The sequence below is a fragment of the Phalangium opilio genome, unplaced genomic scaffold (assembly GCF_054372755.1).
Source record: "Phalangium opilio isolate 3A_F unplaced genomic scaffold, DU_Popi_V2 ptg000011l_1, whole genome shotgun sequence".
NCBI lineage: Eukaryota > Metazoa > Arthropoda > Arachnida > Opiliones > Phalangiidae > Phalangium > Phalangium opilio.
The window spans coordinates 10,939,625-10,963,593 of record NW_028324147.1 but is presented as its reverse complement, the minus strand read 5'-3'; the positions used below and the strand labels follow the sequence as shown (position 1 = coordinate 10,963,593).

Genomic DNA, 23,969 nt, shown 5'->3' with positions numbered 1-23,969 from the left:
TTTTCTACTTCACCCTCCCTTTAACTGTTGCTTGGCAACACGCTAACAATATCCAAAAGAATACTTTTTATTAACAATGCAACTAATCGTCGCTACCATTCACCATGTAAAAGCTAGCCTATTTTTGGTACAAGTAAATTAGAAAACGAGGTGTTCTTACATTTGAAGAGAGCCCTAAGGATATGTTCACCCAGAAACTCCAAATCACACGATGAACTGTGGGTATTGAGAATGGTCATAAATGATTGTCCATTCTATAAATATGAAAGGCTTATTATAGTACTACCCAAGCAACGCTATAATTAATTTCATTCGTACCTTTTCGGACAACCTGACGCAGTCGACAATTCGTTCCCGGAATAGATTCCTCGTCAGTTGATTGTCCCTGAGAGATGGGAAGCGTTCGGCTATTTTGATGGATAATTCCGGTTTTAAATAATTCTCCACGTACTCCGTGTCCCACTTTCGAGTTCCTCTGCAACATATTTTGCCAATAACACAGGATGATCCAAAAATGGTGGTATGAATGAAGTACAGAAAATGTTATAGGTTTGAGTAGAAAATTATCGAGGACATTTTTTCTTTAAGGGTCTGTAGGTATTTCAAGTTGTGATTATATTGTTAAACCCCTAATTAAATTTGCATTTTCTTTCAGTTTCTTACTTAAAGGGAGGGTGAAGTAGAAAAATCAAGTGATTTTTTATCGATTCTTCTACTAATTATTAGACCAGTCTGCGTAGTGAAACATCCAGGAAATACCTCCGAATGATTTTAAAATTCAAATTAGGTTCAATTTTCAATAAGGACCTCCGACCAATCGCGTAACGACCTGCCTTCTTATTAACAAAATCCTCGTGGCACGCTCCATGTCTCGCGCCACGATTATCACGTCGCGCGCAAACTTTATCAAATCTCGTGAAATTTCATTCGACACGGAACGTGCCACGAGAATTTTGTTAATAAAAAGGCAGGGCGTTGCGCGATTGGTCGGAGGGGCTTATTTCAAATTACCCTTAGAATCTGAACCTAATTTGAATTTTTAAAGTCATTCTGAAGTATTTCCTGAATGTTTCACTATACAGACTGGTCTTATAATTAGTAGAAGAATCGATAAAAAATCACTTGATTTTCTACTTCACCCTCCCTTTAAGGGGTCATCCGTAATACACTCTATTCATAGCTTGTTAACGGTGGCCTTTAGGGAAAAATTTGATACAACATTTTCGACCCAAAATCCTCCATATTGTCAATATTTACTCTGAAATTCATTTTCTTAAACTAAGGATTTCCATCCTTGTAATTCGGAGAAATACATACAACAATGAGAAAAGAGCAGGAAAAGGAAAAGAAAACGGGTTATGAGAGAATAAGCTAGGGACGCGGGAACACACGTCACGAAGAAGTATTAACATGGAAACTCAAGATTAAAATATCAATCTAAAGACTAAATTTGCCTTCATCAAGTTTTCAATTATTGAATCTGATCAACAACATACATACATAACACATGGAACGCACTGTACTTCGGTCCTACCACCCTTTTGAAACACCTTGATTTTGGTAAATATTTTACTCAAACCCTATTTACTCCACGTAGTAAAAATATACCCCTGCGTTAGCCATTCTAGGACACGAGATGGTTTAACTTCAACCAATTTAAGCAATTCAAGGAGAATCAAAAGATGTCTCACAGTTTCAACTTCCGCTATAGACCATTTCAACGGTATAAAACCACTAAAGTAACTCTAAAGGCCTTTTCAGACGATACAACTTTTGACTCATCTAGATGGGTCAAAACGTTGAGTCAACAAAAAATTGGTTAGTGATCAATTTTAAATTTGGTGCTTCAGCTTTTCCAAATTCTGTTCACACGACCCAACTAGTTTACTCAACTCAAGTCGACTCATCTAAATGATTCACAAAGTTGAAATGTCTGAAAGGGCCTTAAGTATTGGGACTGAAAAGTTTGGGTTTATACATTGCCGTATCTGCGTAGTATCATGGTACAAAAAGCATACAGCGCAAGCACCAATAAGCTAGATAGAATGTTAGGCTTTTACTCCTTTCCATTGAACATGTTGCCACTGAGTTTGGAGTCATTTTAAGATTCGAATTCCCTCCTGAACCTTTTCAGAAAAGTTGACCCAACCACGGAATTTCAGAACCAAATTCCCCGACTTTTCCAGGTTTTCCCTGACCTTTTTAACCCGTAGGTGTAAATGTTTACAGCACGTTTTAAGTGCTTATAATTAAATAAACTCTCTACATAAAGTTTTTCAATATATTTGTTGCACCAGAATGATTTAGAAACATTTTAACTATAAATAACAGTCTGAGAGATTTTTTTAAAGGCATTTACTTTATAAAAACAATTCTAGACATTTTTAAGGATTGCTTTAGAGTTTTCTGTGTTAAGAGAGGATGATGAGAAACTTTCATTACTCTTTCAATAAAGACTTATCCCCAGAAATTTTACCCACTAAAATCAAATTCCCTGACTTTTCGGCCCATTTTTAAATTCCCTGACTTTTCCAGGATTTTCAGGTACTGTGGCAACCCTGTCCTGTTATTTTCCCTGAGCAAAACTTCCCAATGTTAAGAGTGTAATTTTTAAGAATAATATTGTTAATAAGCAAGTCACTCGTCGGGAAATTATGTATCAAACATATTTATTGGAACGTGCAACGCCGGATCATTCAACGTTGCAATAAAATTACAAATAAAATCCATTTTCACGACTTTGTGAAAATTCATTAAATTCCCTAATATTTTTGGCTTATTTTTAAATAGGCCATTTGGAAAAAGTCCCCTATACAAAAACAAAAAAAGATAGCCGGGGGGGAAAATGCAGAGATCATGGGCATTTTCCCCTCCCGCATTTAGGGAAACGTCACATTAAAATCGCCTATTCCCTGTCATCTGCATGTTCTCCTGTCGAAATTGTCTTTATGGAACCAGGAATAGATTTAATTTTAGAAGTAGGAATGGAGGACAGAGTAATCTGGACGCGCGTCAAAGTCTCGGACCCCCTTCAACGGGACGGAGGGGTATGAAAAAAGAGGCGGGTCATAGCGACAGAGGTAAAAAGGAATTACGTATTTTTCGCCGTTCATGTCAGCAACGTCATCAAAACGTAGTTTAAGTGAGCCAATAAGATAATTTAAACTTTTTGTTACGTGTTGGAGGGAGGAGCTCTATACTGGGCTATGAGTCGAACTGAAGTAAATACTAACCGTTCTCCATTCCTACTTCTAAAATTAAATATATCCCTGATGGAACTTAGCTGACGTCTCAAAACAGTTTCACTCACTCACGTTTTGAGTTCCTAACGTGGTTAAGTCAGTAATAACATAAGTTTATAATGCCTCTAAGTAGAGAAATGGATGCTACTCCTATGGCAATAGTGTTTGTCTGGCTCCCTTTAGTGAAACCCTATACTCTCTCCGTATCATTTATCACCTCAACTTGAATACAAAATTGTACTGCCTAGCCTCGCGTTTCTTTTATCTAGCCTCGCGTTTCTTTCATCCCTTTTAGAATGTTTCAGGAGTGAAACCGCCTCTATCTCACGAGAGAGAGGGATTTTGGGGTTGCTTAAGTAAAATTCGTCCTCCCCCCCAATGCCTGCCTATACGAAACGTAAAAATCTCCTTTACTCCATTGGATGATTTTTTTCATGAGACTAATTTAGTAATCGTCTCGACCGCTTGGTGGCAGCACCGCGACAGAAATTTCAAAATTTTCTCTCTTCGGATCTTAGCGCTATACGAGTTCTGACGTCACAGTAGCCTGCAGAAGATGCCCAGTTGTAACCCGTATTTGTGTACTTAGAGGCATCATAAACTTATGGTAATAACAATTGCTTATAATCTCCCATTGAAAAAAAAAACCTATCTTACCTTTCATAAATTGTGAAATACGTAAAAGCTGAAAGAAACAAAATTTTTCTAAACAAGTCAACAAATACGGAATTCATGCTAGATATTAATATTCCTTACCAATTAAATCGGCCAATCCTCCAGTTCCACGAATAACCAACACTCCAGTTTCCTTCTTAATGTTGTCCAAAACCAATCTAGCACTTTCGTATCCGCCATTAATTAAGATCGTCACAATGGGAACCGAAACCGACGATAGAGGGCGCTTGAATTTTTTGCTGTCGTCTAACAACAAATTTTAAAACAAAATGCTTTCATATGTTACATATACAGGATGTTCCAAACATTGTGGTACGGCCGAAGTAAAGAGGGTTCCACGGGCACTTTTTAGTCGAAAATATTCCATGACATTTTGCCCAAAGACCCCCGTTTACAAGTTGTAGCGGTCACTTTGAGTTTCGTTCGCATCAACCCTCGTTAGCCTTAAATTCAGCGTTACTATTGGAATTGATTTATGAAACTAAATAGCTAAATATATAAAGCATGAGGAGCTAATTGAAAAATATAACAAATCGTCTTGAGTGACGTTTCAAGTCTGCAGAAATGACGCTAGCGCTCAGAATCGTTGGATCATGGATGAAAAATGCGCGTCAGAAAATTTGTTTTCATGCTATAAGATAGCGTGAACTTAGGTGTGAAAACAATATTCCTCACGCGCATTCTTTATCCATGGCTTAACAATAAATCACCAGACTCACGTCACGTACAAAATCACGCGCAACTGTGAAGACGATTTCTTATTTTTCAACAAGTTCAGCAGCACTAAATACTTTATATATTCACCTATTGTGCTTCAACAACGCCTACGTTATGCGTTGGCTTCAAACGTATTTCTTCCCCATTTCCAACACTTTTCTAATGGTAAAATCAACTTTTACGGCGTTTATAATTCGCAGTACTGCAACTCACTATACTTTGGCCCTTGTTTTCAGAGTTTGAATTTTGAGAAAACCTAGGCATAACCAGTAAAATCTCTAAAAACGTTACAAAAGTTGCTTTTATCTTTAGAAAACGTTTGGAAATTGCCAAAAAAGACTTTGGAGCACGATTTAGTCCGATTTTTAAAAATAATCCAATAATTACGCTTAAATTAAGTTTAACGAGAATTGTAGCAGACTAATTTAAAAGTCAAGGTAGCGAAAAATCCTTTTTTTTTTTTAAAGAAATTTCCATCTAAAAAATGTGTTGCAAAATGGAGTTTGGCTTAGAAAACTAAAATAGCAACTTTGAATATTAATTATAAATTAACGACAACGTTTTACCAGAAGTAATATAAGAAACCTCCCGGAGGTTCTTATATTACTTTTGGTTTTACTGAGTTATCCCGGAGCCTCCGAGATATCTAGGCCCATGCATGTAGCGAAGCGAGAATATTTTTTTGACTAATTTAGTTTGCCGTGTTTTCCCGCTTGGTGGCGCTTTCAGCACCGTAAAATAAACAAGTTCAGCCTCGTGACCCCGTCGACTGCTACAATATTAGGGTAAGGTATAGACGTAGAGCGGTGAAGCCGAGGTCGCGGATAGATAAAAAATGTTTTTGAAAATTTCCGAAGACCTTTATTAAACAATCATTCCAAAGAACTAAAGGATAAAAATGTTAAGGTTAAAAAAATGAAAGGTTTTGAAGGGGTAAAAAATCCTCTAATGGTATATGAAAACTGTGAATTAGCAACTTCAAGAAGTTTTGTTTTACTAAAAAAACAACGATGTTAAAATCTCAAAATTACTTTTTTTGTCCATACAATCTAACCAATAGATTAAATAACAAGTGAATAGCTCCTAAAAATTACGTTAATTTAAAGGTGAAACCTTTCTCTTTCATAAAAGTTTTATAATTGGCCCCTAAAATGTCATCGATATTTTATGGAAGACCCCGGTGGCAACGATCATTAAAGCGCCACCCTGTACACACAAAGGGTAAAAATATTTCCTCTATGAAACTGGATATTTCCCAAGGTAAAAATCGACATGCATGGGCCTAGATATCTCGGAGGCTCCGCTCTAACACTAGATAATTGGTAGCTATGCCGGTTTTAGCAAAAATATAGTCTTTGTTTATTAAAATGAGCATATGCCTCATCTCGGAGGCTCCGGTTATCCTAATGATTATTATTATCGAATGCTTATTTTAACACCCTTAAAAATAAAAAAAATTTGTTCTTTTTAATTATCCCTTTAAAAGACTATATATAGTGTTTATAAGTTCGTAAAACACTTTAACAACACCGGTTGGATTATTCACATCTTATTCGGTTTTCAGTCAAAAATTCCAACGAATTTTAGCATTACACCAATGGGAAACGCGTGCCATACTAATTGTTACTATCATCCGGCGATGTGTCACTTACATTCAATGTTTAGTTTTTCAACACTGGAATTATTGGAATCGGCGTACAGAAGCAATCTTTGAAATTGATGAACGAATCGATTGAGTCCCGTCCTGTTAATGGTGTTATCGCGGACGATAATGAAGTGAGAGTGATCGGGATTAAGTTCGTAAACACGTTCGTGAACTGGATTGCCTTCGTTACGAATTTGAACTGGTTTCAATTCCGACACCTGATTTAATTTAAGGGAATGCGAACTTACAATTTCATATCATATTTTAGCACAAAAGTGGTATTATGTTACACTTTCGAGTCTCTACTTTCAAAATATCAAGTTTTTAATATAATTGAACCAAAGTTTCTATTTTTAAAATCCATTGGAAAATCACGAAAACTCAGTTTCGATATATCAATAATTTTGTCTTGTCGAGCTTGTTCGCCCGTTTCATGGCATCACTATGACGTGAGGAAATAAAGCGCGCGAATCCTATACGCGTCTCGAGCTTCTCGCCAGTCTAAACTCTGGGTCTGATAGCGGAGAGAGTGGTACCATCTCGCGTGAAAAATATATCTGTGACGTCAGCCTACGGGAAATGTTTTAGCCGTTCAGAAAAAGAGGATTTCAAATAATTTCATATGAAGCATTTTCAAATGCATATTGCCACCAAATAATCAAGAATTAAAAGCTTGATATTTTCGAATTGTCAGAAATTAATTCTATCTTTTGTTATATAAATCAGAGGTTTTTCAAACGAAGCTTCTCATTCCCTTTAACAGTAGATTTTAAAACAATTTTAAAGCAACGTTAACTAGTACTACTCGGTTGTTCCAGGGAGCACAAATTTGTGCTCACTGGTTGTTCTTGGCTTCAACCGCGACGTAATTTTGTTTCACGTGAACAGAATATCTGCTTTATGTTTTGTCCGCAAAATACCACGTAGAGCGAATTTTTTGTAAAACCGAAACTTGGATCGTAATTTCGCTTTCTCGCCGCGAAAATTTGGTTGATTTTTTTTTCAGAACTAAAGGACTAAAAATCGCAATAGTTTAAATTTGTCGCGAAAGGTTTTTCACAAGTTTCCAAGGCATAAATGCTACTGCAATTTTTTTTCTCCTTTCGCAAACCAACATCGGTTACTTGAAAATCCCTTGCCGTAGCGATTATCGGTTCCGTGAAAACCAGGCTTTACACCGGAACACCTCGAACTCTTAATAGATAATAGCATGAATTTATTTATTAACATGAATATATATCTGCATTGACTAGTTAAACTACATATTCAGGGATGGGAGGGGCTTGGTTTGAGTGACGTCAGAGGATTTCTGTCGGTTTGTTTTTAAAGCTAAAGCTCTTGTCACGCGGAAGGCTAATTGTGCTTGTAAATTGATCAACTACCGAATTAATTTAACTCCAACAGCAGGGAAAAACCAGCATCATCAATTCTCACGATTTAAAATGTTAGTAGTTTACTTTCAACCGTTACATTAATTTTCATAATGGCCAAGGCTTAGCACTTTACCAACAGTTTTCAGTTTCAGATTAGGAAAAACATTATAATTTCCTTTGAAAGATCAATATCACTTTCGGACATCGTGTTGAGATATTTATTCACGTATCGGCGATCATTTTTAATATTCAGTTGACGCAGTTTGGTGAACCTAACCGAAAATTGTATCCCTCATACAATTTTGTTAAACTGGTCGTCTGCTGTTCGAACTTCCTGGTGTCTCGATTTTGATTGGCTACCGCGATGACGTTAAACGCGTATGTAATAAAAAGATCCCTCCCATCCCTGAATAACATGATAGAAAGGCTAATGATACACATATATATTCATGTTAATAAATAAATTCATGATAATAGTAATACTAGCGTAATATACATATTGCTTTTGACTTACGCCGTTTATTAATGAGTCAATGTAAGAAATAGAACTCTGTCTCGTGATTCCGATGAACGTCAATGGCTGATGCGAAATCTTCCGCTTATTGTGATGTAGTCCGTGTTTATGGCACTTGAGTGCTTCTCGTTTTTTCAATTCGTCAGCCCGAGCTTCGCCAATCACTTGGTTGATACCAACATTAAGACCAGTGGTCACAATCCACATGTTAGTCGTATTAGCCGCCTTAAAAAAGAATGGTCACATTTGGGAAAGTGGAATGGTCAGACACGTATAACCATTTTTTAATCGATTAATATTGACAAAATAACGTCGAATCATTAACAAAACTATTTTATGAATTATAACACAAGTTTCAGAAGCTATTGCATGCTGTCTAACGTCAATTTTTTAATTTTAAACAAACCGCCACAGAGAACTTAACCAATTAGCGATCGCAACACCAACCACTGGCTTTCAGCTAACAGCGCGCGTTTTCATTCTGTTCATTTAGTTTATTCAGGGATAGATGTAATGTTAGAAGCAGGAATGGAGAACATAGTAATCTGGGCGCGCGTCAAAGTCCCGGACACCCTTCCCCGGGACGGGTGGGGGGGATATGAAAGAAGAGGCGGGTCATAGCGACAGAGGTAAAAAGGAATACGTATTTTCGCCGTCCCTGTCAGCAACGTCATCAAAACGTAGTTTAAGTGAGCCAATATGATTATTTAAAATTTTCGATACGTGTTGGAGGGAGGGGCTCTATATATGAGTCAGACTGAAGTAAATACTAACCGATCTCCATTCCTGCTTCTAAAATTACATCTATACCTGGTTTATTAAAAATTATAGTTTGGCTTAGCACCACATCAACTTTTAAAACGTTAATTATAATTAATATAAATATAGCGGAAGATTTTTGTTGGTTGAAGTTCGTTTCAAGATTTTGATGATATAGTCAAAATCGATTAAAAATGGTTGATGCAAAAATATTGCACGGAATGCGCGAATAAGGCGATAGTTAGAATTCTAGCGTATCAAGGTCACACGAAATTTTATTTCAGCACGCTACTATTTAAAGCTAGGAGCGCAGGGGAACGTAGATGGATCTGTTTTTAATTTTACAAGTAATTTTAATTCCGGTAAAATTTAAAAAAGGGCCCAAGCGGCTGTCCCTGTCCCTGTGCCGGACGCGTACACGATACGGAGAGAGCGTACAAGATTTGGAGAGAGAGAGAGAGAAGCTCGGAGAGAAACGAATGAAAGCGCGACGTAGAGAGAGGACTGACTGCCTGCCTGGTATATATACTGTATAAGTGAAAGGGGCGTCCAATTTCGCGGGCTTTTTGAGTGAAGGAAACAAGAAGATAATTTTCGTGCTTTTTGTGCGCGTGATACATCAGATTATGCTGGATGGTTAGGTTCGGTTTCGTAAAATAGAGGGGAGGGCTTGCGGTCATAGTGCTTTCTGGTTTAGGGGATCCAGGACTTTGTTTTAGATACATTATTTGATTCTTATAGTTTTTAAAAATTATACTTTAAAGTGTTAGTGCCACGTTTTTTGAAAGTGGCTAATTTTCGTTTTGAAACATCAATTGGGTTATAATAACAGTAGATCCAAGGTAAAAAGTCTTATAGAAATTTATTCATTTTGTAATATGAAAAAGAAAATTGATATTTCACATACCTCATTTGAACGGAATTATAAATATACCCCTGGTGACGTCATAAGAGGTTGACCAGCGCGAGACAGATTTCATTACGAGAGCTAAGCCTAGTTTTTAAACATCGCGCGCGCGTCAAATTCGATCACTTTGAAAGCACCACCTATCAATAAAAAAAATAGGACTTGCGGAGTCAAGCGTGCCGCGTGCTCACGCGCGCTCGAATCGTGACGTCACCAGGGGTATATGGAGTATTCAACTGTCAAAATAGTTTGAAAAAATTCTGCGAGTAGGTTCCGAAAGCCAGGGTTTTAATAATATTTGGAAAATTATAATGCATTATATAAATAGATATTCTGAACCAGAAAGATTTGATCTTTCAGATGGGAATAAAACCTTTTAGTTTTAAAAATAGCGATTTTTGGTGACTCTAACACTTTAAGTAGTAGGGTGCACAATTTCGTTTCATTCATATTAATTGAAATGTGACGTTTTTAGAAATTAAGGGGATACACGATTGTGTTTCAGAAATGTTTTTTGGTTGTACGATTTGTTTTAATAATACCTTAGGGAGATCAACTATATGGGAGGGGGGGGGCACGTGAGCCGTGTAAAATTAGTATTAAGGACCAGCCCTTGGGCCATCTTTTTTTTTTCTGGTATATCAAGCTCACTCGAATTAATTAATATCAAAGTAGGCTTACTTTAATGAGTCCCTTCTTAAATCTGTCGAGTTGTTTGGTGTTCTTCCATTCGAGTAAGGGCCCCGCGTTGGAGACGATCATCAACATGATACGAGGAGGGGACAAATCCCAGCGCTTCTCCATCAACTCGATAACGTCTTCCATGGCCATGTCATGCGTCACTCTCATGTATTTGTGAGTGTGCGCCTAAGAGATATTTTCAACAGACTTAGAAAGTTGCTTGGTATTCCCCAAATACTGAATGTATGCGACCCGATTTATGCAATTTCATTTTAGTTTTATACAAATGCAATAGCACCTTCCAAAAAGTTTGACTGCCTTGTGCATCTTGTTGTTTAAGTTCTTCGCGCATGCGCACTTGGAGCTAAAAAACGTCATATCTAGGTTGTGAACTAGGCTATGCGGGGAAACTACTTCCTGTTTGTAGGAAGAACTGAACTGACTCAGACTAAGAACATTTTTTCAAAGCTTTTTGGAAGGGGCTATTGCAATAATTTGATGATAAGACGGCAACCCGATTCCTCATAGTATCAGAAGGGGATAATAGAATAAGGATCCTCTTAATGCTTTAGTTATGTAACGTCATTCTTCCCAGGCTCACCCTTTTAGTTTGCTTTCCCGCTCATCAAATTACAAATGGGCATCGCACCGTAAGGTGAAATCTATAGCTGTTTGGCACTAAATCCCCAGCAGTCATCCCACAAACCTCGTTTTGACGTGGGACAAAAATCCACAAGCGCGTCTTGCCAAATATTTAAACGCTAATAGAGTAATGATGTGGAAACTATTTATCGTGTATGTGATTCGGTTTAGTAACCTTGCTCCAAATGTTCCGATGTTGGGAAGAGTGACGTTACACCAAAAGCGGATTATGCTTCACACATAAAGTACGTAAGTCCCACTTTTCCATAGCTTTCACCATGGATTTCATGATATTCCCGAAGTAAAAACTAAGCAGACGAACAAAAAAGCTTTTAACCAATCATGAGCCCCCTAACCATAGATAACCTCTTTAATGCCAGACCAATAGGCGACGGCTATTACTATTTTCTTGCATGGGACCTCGACTCGACCTCGCCGTCGACATAACCGGGAGGCCCGGAAGGCGAATTTGCGGTACCGTTCCGTAGTCGTTATAAAATATTCAACGTTTTAAAGCTCAAGTTTCGAAATGTTTTGAGACATTTACTTAGTCTTCAACTAAATATGATAAGATATTCTTTAAATTTCAACAGAAAAATAGCTCTGCGAGTAAAATTAGACACGAAAACTACACTAAGCCTTGGCTAGATATCAGCGGCTGAGGCCGAGCGGCGCATCTCGAGCTGCCGGCGGCCGGGCTTGCCGTAACGGCGAGAACAGAAAAATACCTCGTTAAAAACCAGATGCACGGCGTCTTAAATAGGCCAAGCAAAAGCTACCCAGATTGATAGGATCTTCGTGCCTTACTCCCAAATAATCTTTCGTATTGTGAATAGTTTTAACTAAAGAATATTTCAGACACTCTACTCAATATTTATACTAGTTCCCTAATTTCAACAGAAAAATAGCTCTGCGAATAATAATAGACTCTAAAACTACACTAGGTCTTGTCTAGGTAACAGCGGTATCCCGATTCCCGAGCCGCCGGCGGCTGAGCTCGCCGTAACCGCGAGAACAGAAAACATTCCTCGTAAAAAACAGATGCACGGCGTCTTAAATAGTCCAAACAAAAGCTACCCAGATTGATAACATTTTAACGCCTTACTCCCAAATAATCTTTGGTATTGTGAACAGTTTTATCTAAAGAATATTTTAGATACCCTACTCAGTCTTTATAGTAGTTCTCGAATTTAGGTACGTGGTAAATCGGTTCTTTAGGCGGAAGGATCCGATGCATCCGAAGAGCCGCGTTACTGAACTATTTCCCTCCGCGTAAGGGGAGGTTCTTTCCTAGGAGCTTAGAGAATATCGTGAAGCTCCCCAAGGCACATGTTACGTACTTCATGTGTAAAGCCTAATCGGCTTCTGGTTACACTTACCTCGCGTTGTGGTACACTTCTCTCGAAGAGAAGTATTATATACTTCTCATAGTATTCATAAGCCACGTTTAAACGTGACGCTTTGAAACAGTTTTCAGCCCTTATGTTATATCGAAACGTAACAATAAAAGCAGAGATCTTTTATAAGAAAATGCAATTACTGTTCTTCAAAACGGTTTCGTATAAATGTGGCTTTAGTCATGAATCTATACGACACATGGTCTATATTCATGATTTAGTGTGAGTTTACGATAGATTTGGTTTGCACGTAATTTCGGACACTAGCACAGCAATCTAAACCAGAATTTAAATTCCTAATCTGTTTTATGACAAAACATTTGGCTTGGAATAAAATTTGTTTTTCACTAGCCATAGCCCACTCGATCCGCGCTCACGGACGCAGCGCTGCTCGCGCTATAAACCCGCGGTTTTCACTGTGCGAAGTTTCAAAAATGTTTGCTTTTCTTTTTGTGGAAAAGGAAAAGCCATTTCTCATTATTAAGAGAAATTCGTCTTTTTCGCGTCTTGGTTCTATTTCTATTATATTTTGCGGTTTTCCTCTAAAGCCTGGTTATCACTGCCGAAAATTTCACGGAACAGTAAAAAAAAACCCGCAAAATTCTGCGTAAAATTCCTTAATAAACGGCGGCAAAACGTTTTCACTAAAACTTGTAACATGAAAGAGTTTCCGAGCTCATGGAGACCAAGGCTTACCAGTTATGTCATAAGAAAATAATATATAGCTCCCTATAAGTATGAAACTCTCCATTTAAGCCATGTAAACAGCATTTTCTTCCATTGAAATTTGTAAAACGTTTCTAATGCCACCTATTAAGAGTTTCTGGCGTGAAAAAGATGAAATATTTGTTTGGAAAATTTTCAAATTTTATATTGCAATTAAATAGATAAATGTCTAGAAGTTATTATTATGATAATTATAACTGATTAAGTACATGTCAAAATTATCATAATAAATTAATAGATGGCGCGAGGTTTGGACGACCGAGGCTAGCTCCTACACTATTACGAGGTAAGGAGCATCTCGTGTCTCTACGGGCGCGGCGATATTTCCCGGGCCCATCGTGCCTTTCGCGGACACCTTAGGTGGCGGCGATGGTTTCGACCCCCCTTTAATCTTAGTACCGAAACTTCTCCCACGGGGCGTAAAAGCGTAAGCGCGCCAAAATTGGAAGCAAATGCTGTAGTATGAAAATGTACTACGTTTCATACTTATAGGGAGCTATATATTATTTTCTTATGGTTATGTTGAAAATGCACCAATAGCAACCTATCGATTTTCTTAGCATTTATTGTCTTTGTATAAACGTTAATTTTCATCATATAAATAACGATTAAGCCAAACTTCTTTAACAAATCGTTAACTATACATTCAATTAAAAAAAAATGGCTTCGAAAATAAACCTCTCGCGGGCTGACCAAAACCAAGCCTATGACGTCACGCATTAGTCGATTCCTATTGGCCACCGCTTTCTTTTCCGTAAAAACTTGCGGAAAAATAGAAAAACAATTCCGTGCTTGCCGCCCAGAAAACGCGAAAATTTGCGGCAAGTTTTCTCTGAAAAACGGCACAGCACGCAGTTTTTCCTGCGTTTTGGGCCAGTGAAAACCAGGCTTAAGCATGGTTTTCACTCGGCGTAAATCACGACTTTTCGCTCGACGTCAAGCGACAAACGAAAAAAAAAACATAGTAAAGTTTCACTGGGCAAAAACGCGGCGGAAAAGGCCTTCCGCGGAATTTGCGTAAAAATATTTTACGCAAAATATTTCGGAAAGGTAGCGATTTTACGTGGAAACACACGGAATTGAAGTTCTATCTTTCCACCGGTATTTAAAACAAGATGACCCAGTCATTTAGTTTTTACCGCCTTCTAGTGGCAAGAATTAGTATTACTATATGCATTATAAGATGACCCCAGCTAATTTAGCATTTCGGGTTTTTTTTTCATTGTTTGTAAAATAGCATTCCTATTATGAATAAAATCAATCTAGTAATAAACTACAGTAACTTACTTATTAGGTTCATTTTAAACTTAACCTACAGAACTTTATCTTAATTAAATTACAGAATAATATTTTTTAAACTAGGGTCGGTACTGGTAAATGTGAACGATTCTATTTTTTCTTTAACATTTTGTAGCTAATTTTTGGGCGGCTTAAATTCCTTTTAAAGGGCTCTATTTGTAGATTGAATATTGAGGATTACGATAAAAATGGTATGAACATTGTAGGAATACGTGGATGAAAGATACGAACCTATATACACACCAACTCGGACTAATCAACTTAAGTTGATGCCAATTTTAGGTGTTGCTTAATACAATACCATCGGGGAATAAGCTCTAGGAAGAGTTAAAATAATCCCACGATAACAAACCTTTAATCGTTAGATAGATCACGTTTTTCACTATAAAATTGATATTAATATCTGTGGTTTCGATTCGGAATTCGATTTTAGAGTTGGAAAAAACCAGGTAAAAATTCAATTGTTTCAAGGTTAATTAGAATCCTTTTTAAGCTATTTTACTAAAAAATAAAAGTAAAAGTTATAATATTAACTTTAAAATACATCATTGACCCAAAAAAGACTCAAATTTCGCGCCATTAGTAAGTTTATCAATTTAGCGGTAAGAGGGCGGTAGCTACGACTACTTATTGGGCGGGAAAGCGAGAAACCGAGACAGCTGTTATGCGAGGTATCGAAATAAATAGGACTTCTCAACAAATTATTGAACATTTTGACTCGGGTATTGATTTAACTATATTATCCTATTATCACTTATCACATCTGCGTAAACTTTAATCTAGGTGCATGGATTTAGGCCCTACGTAATGGTAGCTCCTTCAGGGTTGCCACGGAATTTTCAGAACCAAATTCCCTGACTTTTCCAGGTTTTCCCTGACCTTTTTCTCAGATTTTCCCTGACCTTTTAGGCCGAAAAAGTGAATGTTTACTGCACGTTTTAAGTGGTTATAATTAAATAAACTCTCAACATTAAATTTTCCCATGTATTTGTTGCACCAATACAAATAAGAAACATTTTAACTATAAATAACAGTCTAAAAGAGCATTTACTTTACTAAAACAATTCTAGACATTTTTAAGGATTAATCTAGAGTTTTCTTTGTTGAGAGAGCATGAGGAGAAACTTTCATTACTCTTTCAATAAAGACTTATTCCCAGAAGTTTTACCCACTAAATCAAATTCCCTGACTTTTCCCTGACCTTTTCGGCCCATTTTTAAATTCCCTGACTTTTCCAGATTTTCCAGGATTTCCAGGTACTGTGGCAACCCTGTCCTTTCCTAGGGCCTTTTTTATTCCTCCCATTTGATTATCATTGTTGTTCACATTTGGGTCCAGTGTTCAGTCACTACCTCCTTCAGTATTTAGGGTCAGGGTGTTTACATTTACCAGTGATTGTTCACAATTGGGGTCCTCCGAGGGGATTGGGAAATAGGATATTGTGCAAAATTTAAGAGAGTTAAAAAGCTGAAAACATAGCGAATTGTGTATAAAGAATCATATTTCATATCCTGAAAGTTTCTGGTGTCTAACGTTAGCTCCACGGAAGTTATTCAAATATTTGCAAAAAGTGTCCATAATTACTAAGCATGGGCGAATACTCGAGTAACACGAATAACTCGATCGAATATCGAGACGAATAACCGTCTCGATATTCGATAAGCCCCATTTCGGGTATTCGAACGAATATCGAATAGTGAATTTTACTATTCGGGCCTACTATTCGTTAAATATTCGACTAACTATTCGTTAAATATTCGATTAACTATTCGTTAAATATTCGATCAACTATTCGAGAAAACAAAAATATTAACCCTAAAAATGTTTTAAAAAAGTAATGGCAGTTACACTTTTTAATGTATAAGTTTCTATGGGAAAATGGGCCTGAAGTGCTACTACTCTATAGCGCACCTAAATTCTAAATATAATTTAAATTGATTTTAATTAATCCTTCTATTTCTGACTATTCGATAACTATTTGATAAGGGCAATTTTAAGTTAAGCCTAATTATTCGATATTCGGTTCCCAAACAACTATTCGTCTCGGTATTCGATAAGAAAATTTTTCACTATTCGATATTCGTCTCGACAGTCAAAAACTGGTATTCGCCCATGCTTAATAATTACCAGTACCAACCCTATAGTAACTTCCTCAATCGGTTAGTTTTAAACTTAACTAAACTACATCATTATTTGTAAAGTTATCATAAACTATAGTATCATGATAATATTAATTAAATTAAAGTATAATATTAATTAAATTAAAGTATAATATTAATTAAATTAAAGTATAATATTAATTAAATTAAAGTATAATATTAATTAAATTAAAGTATAATATTAATTAAATTAAAGTATAATATTAATTAAATTAAAGTATAATATTAATTAAATTAAAGTATAATATTAATTAAATTAAAGTATAATATTAATTAAATTAAAGTATAATATTAATTAAATTAAAGTATAATATTAATTAAATTAAAGTATAATATTAATTAAATTAAAGTATAATATTAATTAAATTAAAGTATAATATTAATTAAATTAAAGTATAATATTAATTAAATTAAAGTATAATATTAATTAAATTAAAGTATAATATTAATTAAATTAAAGTATAATATTAATTAAATTAAAGTATAATATTAATTAAATTAAAGTATAATATTAATTAAATTAAAGTAAATTCCTCAATTAACTTACTTGAAACATCATTATTTATAATTATCATTAATCTCACTCGTGAATTTATATTTATTTTAATCTTAATTAAATTACAGAATAATATATATTGAACTATTGTAACTTCCTCAATTTTAATTAAATTAAAGTATAATATTAATTAAATTAAAGTATAATATTAATTAAATTAAAGTATAATATTAATTAAATTAAAGTATAATATTAATTAAATTAAAGTATAATATTAATTAATCTACAGTGAATTCCTCAATTAACTTACTTGAAACATCATTATCTATAATTATCATTAATCTCACTCGTGAATATTTATTTTAATCTTAATTAAATTACAGAATAATATATATTGAACTATTGTAACTTCCTCAATTTTAATTAAATTAAAGTATAATATTAATTAATCTACAGTGAATTCCTCAATTAACTTACTTGAAACATCATTATCTATAATTATCATTAATCTCACTCGTGAATATATATTTATTTTAATCTTAATTAAATTACAGAATAATATATATTGAACTATTGTAACTTCCTCAATCGGTTAATTTTAAACTTAATTAAACTACATCATTATTTATAAAGTTATCATTAATCTCACTTGTAAACGTGGACTGCTCGCTTAACTAAGTAGAGTAGCAGACGAGTTTTCAAGAGACGATATCATTGGTTAGCTCATGGTGAACTTTGCCTGCTAATTCGTTTCTCTCTACATTCAAGACTGATAAGGTTTTAGGAAAAGAACTCTAAGCTTCAGACGTGACTTTGAGGCCGACTTAACGTCATATTAACGTGGTAGTGGGCGATTATTTAATTTCTCTCTCTTAGCGAACGCCGCAAACGCGCCTAGACTCGAGATGGATTTCTATCCCAGCTTATATCTCATGAAAGCAAAGGTTTATGTAAGCATTCTGTGGCTCAGTGCTAGCGTACCGGGTTTCCAAACTGTAGCGTTAACGTTGGCACGTTCGAATCCCGTCGGGGATTTGGAAATTTGCGAAATAAAATAACATGAAGGTTAGCTACCCTAGGTCCATCTGTTAGCGTTTTAGAGCATTATTTATGAATTATGAATAAATTTGAATAAATTAACGCGAAAAGGCGGGGTTAAGACGCCCAACCAGCCGTAACATAGGATATAATGGGGGAAAAAAGGGGGTAATATAGGGGGGAAAGGCACTAAAAAAAGGGGGAAATGGGGGGAAAGGCACTAAAAAAAGGGGGAAATGGGGGGAAAAGAGGGGGGAAAGGGGGAAAAGTGGGGGTGAAAGGGGTAAAAGTGGGGGTAGTAAATCTTCGGTATAAATGCATTAGTTTTTAGCCCATCAATAGATGGCGCTAAAAACTAAAAACGCGAAATAGTAGCCAATCACAGACGGTCTAGTGGTGGCGCTTTAAAGTAGTCTCGCGCTATTTTCGTGCACTTCGTCCTTTGCCCTTTGGTTTGACGGAAGTCTTCTTAGCGCTAGATGCGCATGCGCTAAATAAATCCGCGAAATACAAAACGCCGGAAAACGTCTTTAGTGAAAACCTGTCGCGGAAATGTCGCTAACTTTCCGCAAAATTTAAAACATTTTGCGCCGCGTTTATACACCAAAAACAAGACGACCCAAGGGCTCGTTATAATAGCCACATCGTACCGTACTTAACAGGCGTACAGAAAAACGGAGCCTCCGAGATATCTAGGCCCATGCATGTAGCGAAGCGAGAATATTTTTTTGACTAATTTAGTTTGCCGTGTTTTCCCACTTGGTAGCGCTTTCAGCACCGTAAAATAAACAAGTTCAGCCTCGTGACCCCGTCGACTGCTACAATATTAGGGTAAGGTATAGACGTAGAGCGGTGAAGCCGAGGTCGCGGATAGTTAAAAAATGTTTTTGAAAATTTCCGAAGACCTTTATTAAACAATCATTCCAAAGAACTAAAGGATAAAAATGTTAAGGTTAAAAAATGAAAGGTTTTGAAGGCATAAAAAATCCTCTAATGGTATATGAAAACTGTGAATTAGCAACTTCAAGAAGTTTTGTTTTACTAAAAAAACAACGATGTTAAAATCTCAAAATTACTTTTTTTGTCCATACAATCTAACCAATAGATTAAATAACAAGTGAATAGCTCCTAAAAAATTACGTTAATTTAAAGGTGAAACCTTTCTCTTTCATAAAAGTTTTATAATTGGCCCCTAAAATGTCATCGATATTTTATGGAAGACCCCGGTGGCAACGATCATTAAAGCGCCACCCTGTACACACAAAGGGTAAAAATATTTCCTCTATGAAACTGGATATTTCCCAAGGTAAAAATCGACATGCATGGGCCTAGATATCTCGGAGGCTCCGAGAAAAAACTTGAGTGAATAGCCCCTCGATGCGCTACCTTTAACTGTTGCAAAATTATTACTTAAATTTTTTTACTTCTGTTATAATAGTAATAGTGTGACACGAACGGAAAACGTGAGTGAGTACCCCCACGATGCGCATCCTTTAACAGTGGTAAAACGATATACCGAAAACACCCATTAAAATAAGTACTGAAGATCAGAGTGAATAGCCCCTCGATGCGTTAACAAAAAATTATAACCCTTAATCCGTTGCCTACGGGATTAGAATTATCCTTACTTCAATGAATTTACTTACTTTACAATTGTAATGTCTGGGGCCCCAAGCTAGTACCTTCTTTTAAAACTCTTCTCGATTTATGGAGAAATAGACGTAACTTCTAATTATAAACACCACCTTAAAACCATTCTAAACATAAGGTCGGTATATACTTCCTTTTGCTTTTTAAATATTACCCTTTTTTCTTGAATTCTGAAATAGGGGAGCGGGATAAAAAGCGTGAAAACCTTATTGTCGACGGGTGACAGGAATTTTAAAGGGAGTATTAAACCTCCAATTAAGTCAATACCACAATCCTCTCTCTCTCGCTTTAAGTATATCGAGCAAACGTAAAACACAATTTACAATGCTTAACCTTACTAGTACAATTAAATACACTACTTAAACTTACTATTATAATCCCCATCCTTTTAAAATACACGAACGAAAAATATCACCTCACCACAATTCTCTCCCATTCATTCGCCCTTCAATGACGAACGAAAATTTTTACACTGCCTATTGCGGTTCTCTTTCACGACGCCATCACCACTACCACCAACAACAGGCCAGGTCAAACTAAGACCCACATCGTACGATGTGGCTAAAAACGGGGGGGGGGGGACTTAGTTTTGGTTCTAGACAATAATTTGAGCTTTTACTATCAAATAGTTCCAAGTTAGCGTGGTTAAAATTTCAATAAAATCGGCCGACCCATGGTAACATGGTCGTTCGAATCGGCGTGGCATGACCTTTTATTTACGCTATTGTTGAATGAAAAACACCCCTATTTTAGATATATTTAAAACGTACATAGCTTTTCAGTAAAATATGGGGCGTATTGTATGAAATAAGTTAGGTGAACAGGGTCGTTTGACAACGGCGACACAACTTCTTAAAACCTTTCCATCGGAGAGGGTTAGATATTTTTACCCCTTCCGCCCTAAATGGGTGAAACGACAAAAAAAGATTCTTTCCAACAACTGATAGGAGCTTAGGAGGTTTTTCGTGTGGAAAAAACCTACTACTTTAGACAATGAATAAAGACTGAATTTGGACTGTAAACTACTTTTCCTTAAATGAAAATTTCCATATTAAAGAGCTATCTTGTCAGGCCATGTAGGATGCCTCTTTTATTGATTTTCCTATGAATGAAAATATTCGAGTTTCGCGCCCCCATATTTCAACCAATAGGACGAAACCCCAGAGTTGAACAACCGCGTCGCCAGCGCAGTCAAGTGGCAAAATGACTGAACTAGTTCAGTCCGCGTGGGACTTTAAATGAAGTTGGCTTCAAAAGTAGTTGGGCAAACCAGTTCTTAACCGATTACTTTGTAAGTGTGAACATAACTTAAAATGATATGAAACGACACCTTAATAATTTCTTATAGAATTTCACATTACGGAAATTAATGGCAAGTACATATCAAACTTCTTATTAGGTTATTAATTAACGCTATCAGTTTTTGTTTTTAATTATTCGCAGAAATTATAAATGTAATTATGTTAAACTTTACTTACTGTATCCTCGTATTTGAAATCTTTATAGAAAGCGATTTGTCCGAGAATCAACTGATGTTCAATTTCGGTCTCTGCGGCGAATCCCGCTGAGGGCGCCAAACAAACGCTTCTTCGCTTCTCCATCGCTAACGTAACTCTTCGTTCGTCAACGTTCTCGAAATGGCATACCTTAATCATGGATAAAGAATGCGCGTGAGGAAATTTGTTTTCACGCTATAGGATCGGCAACTCCCTATCTCGAACGACAGCTTATTCTGTATATACTCTGTTACAATATCGGTTGTCAGCACGCACAAATATATTTCTCTATGGAACGTAGCTTTGTACGTGTTGTCAAGAGACAAAAAACTTCAGGATCTTCAGGATTTAACATATCCGCGAGTTTTTTAGCTCGAGTGCACGGACCTCTAGGCCTTAAGTTTCAAATACGTGTGAAATTACCTACAGCGTACTACGCGTATTTGAAACTAAGGCCTAGAGGTCCGTGCACTCGAGCTAAAAAACTCGCGGATATTTTAAATCCTGAAGATCCTGAAGTTTTTTGTCTCTTGACAGCACGTACAAAGCTACGTTCCATAGAGAAATATATTTGCGCGTGCTTCACAACCGATATTGTAACAGAATATATACAGAATAAGCTGTCGCTCGAGATAGGGAGTTGCCTATCCTGTAGAGTGAAAACAAATTTCCTCACGCGCATTCTTTATCCATGCCCTAATTTTGAAACGCGGGTATAAAGTGTGTGGACTTCTTTACAAGGTTTAAATTTTTGACCATATCAAAATAATAATAAAAAATGTATGAAAACAATATAGTCTGATGCAATTAAATTTATGTATACTTGTATTTCGATAGTAAAAAATAAAAATCTTGCGTAATTAATAGCTGCTCAGACCAAAAAACAAATATTGGAAGTCTTGATTTCCTTATAGTTAGTTGATGAGATATAGATTTTTTTTATTTTTTTTTCGTTCTTTTATTAAAGCAGAGGTAGGACCAAATGTGGATCCACTTTTGGTAGGACCGAAAAACCGCCTTACGTCTCCAGAAATATGAGGAGCAAAGTTAAAAGGTCACTGAAGTGATAAGCATACTTTTTGACAGGTATCCACTAAATTAAATTTTCCTAATTCTGGCTTTCCAGGTTTTCTTACCGTAAATTTAAAATAGTAATTTACCGGTAAATTACGCAAATTACCGCAGTAATAAGCCTTTGAAAATATAAAATACCATAAATTATGGTAATTTTTGTTATTCCAAAATTTTAATCAGTAATTTACCCGGTAAATTAGCAAAAATTTCGGTAATTTCACATCTCTACTCCTGATAATGAACCATGACCTTTCTCCATGTCAATCGGGTTTGAAGTTGAACATCCATAATAGAGAATTGCGCTTATGGCTACAATTCTTGTCAAAATTATATTAGAAAGTCAAACATACCACTAGTAAAGTTTCCAGGTACAGTTCTTCATCACATAAACTCGATATATCATAATAAAATAAGTAATAATAACACTCAGATTGAAGCTGCCAATTTAGTAACTGCATACGTTAACAAAGCGTGAAAAATTCCCGCTTGAAATGAACGCTAGAAATTTACCAACAAACATCTTAAAACACTAGCTTTAATATTTAGTCTTTGTAATAAAAACCACCCGCACCAGGCTAAACCTCGCACTGTCGGGCGTCGGCCTGTGAGGCTCTCGCACCCAAGGTTCGTGGAAAAAGCAAAAAATGCTATAATAGGTTGTCTGCTCTGGATTCTGGCCTCTGGCGCGTTTTCTCATCAAGTTTTTTCGATTTTTCATTGGCTGTTATTTCTACGTCATCAGTCATCACCAGGGCTCTACATAAGGATATTTTTTTTAGTAGTCAGCCTGACTAGTCAGCCCCCCTATCCCAATTTTTTTTTAGTAGTCGCTGACTAGTGAGACGCATGGTTTACGAATATTTGGGACATTTTTTTTACTAGTCAAGCTGACTAGTGAACCCCCAGATTTCGATTTATTTTAGTAGTCAAGGAATTTTTTTTAGTAGTCAAATGCCTTGACTAGTGCCTTATGTAGAGCCATGGAGCCCTGGTCATCACGACTCACGAGCAGGGCCAGAAATAAGCACAGGACACTGGACATTGTCCAATAAAATTTTGAAATGTCCCATAATTTTTTTCAAAAACTAAGGGGGTAACTGGACATTTTAACCAATAAATTTTCCCAAGTTTTGATACCTTGACTATGAAGATCCTACACTTTTTTTGCACACTCCAGTGGACAATGTCCTATAAATTTCCCAGTCAAATAGGGGGTCACTGGACACATGTCCTATACGAAAATTCTCTTATTTCCGACCCTGCTCACGCGCCCTCCTTAACAGACGAATTTTACGATCAACGTGGGTCGCGGAAAGAGGAAAACTGTTAATTTTAAGCACGTGTTTTAAGCTTTCAGCCTGCACCGGGATCGTGAATTTCAATGTTTGACGCCGGAAAATAATTAGTAAGATAATAATTTTAATAATAATTGGCATTTATTATTTTGCCAAGTGAAGCTTTTGTACGATTGTGAACGAT

General features: G+C 36.2%; 1 protein-coding gene across 8 annotated transcripts in view; it reads right to left on the bottom strand.

The window, feature by feature from the left end:
• The window catches only part of LOC149712123 (transient receptor potential cation channel subfamily M member-like 2), a 47,963-nt gene extending 24,966 nt beyond the window's left edge, over positions 1-22,997 (bottom strand). For 2 of the 8 annotated variants that reach the window (XM_089860704.1, XM_089860706.1), the window contains exons 1-9: positions 22,841-22,992; positions 21,399-21,566; positions 10,514-10,699; positions 8,167-8,391; positions 6,287-6,497; positions 3,999-4,163; positions 3,900-3,927; positions 319-475; positions 161-254 (exon numbers count right to left, since the gene is read on the bottom strand). In XM_089860704.1, coding sequence (XP_089716830.1) covers positions 161-254; positions 319-475; positions 3,900-3,927; positions 3,999-4,163; positions 6,287-6,497; positions 8,167-8,391; positions 10,514-10,699; positions 21,399-21,566; positions 22,841-22,948 — 1,342 coding nt within the window. In that variant the 5' untranslated portion in view covers positions 22,949-22,992. Of the gene's footprint in view, positions 1-160; positions 255-318; positions 476-3,899; positions 3,928-3,998; positions 4,164-6,286; positions 6,498-8,166; positions 8,392-10,513; positions 10,700-17,283; positions 17,396-17,709; positions 18,105-21,398; positions 21,567-22,840 lie in introns of those variants that run through there. The other 6 variants (XM_089860711.1, XM_089860705.1, XM_089860708.1 and 3 more) reach the window with 6 other exon arrangements.
• Between the last annotated feature and the right edge of the window lie 972 nt (positions 22,998-23,969).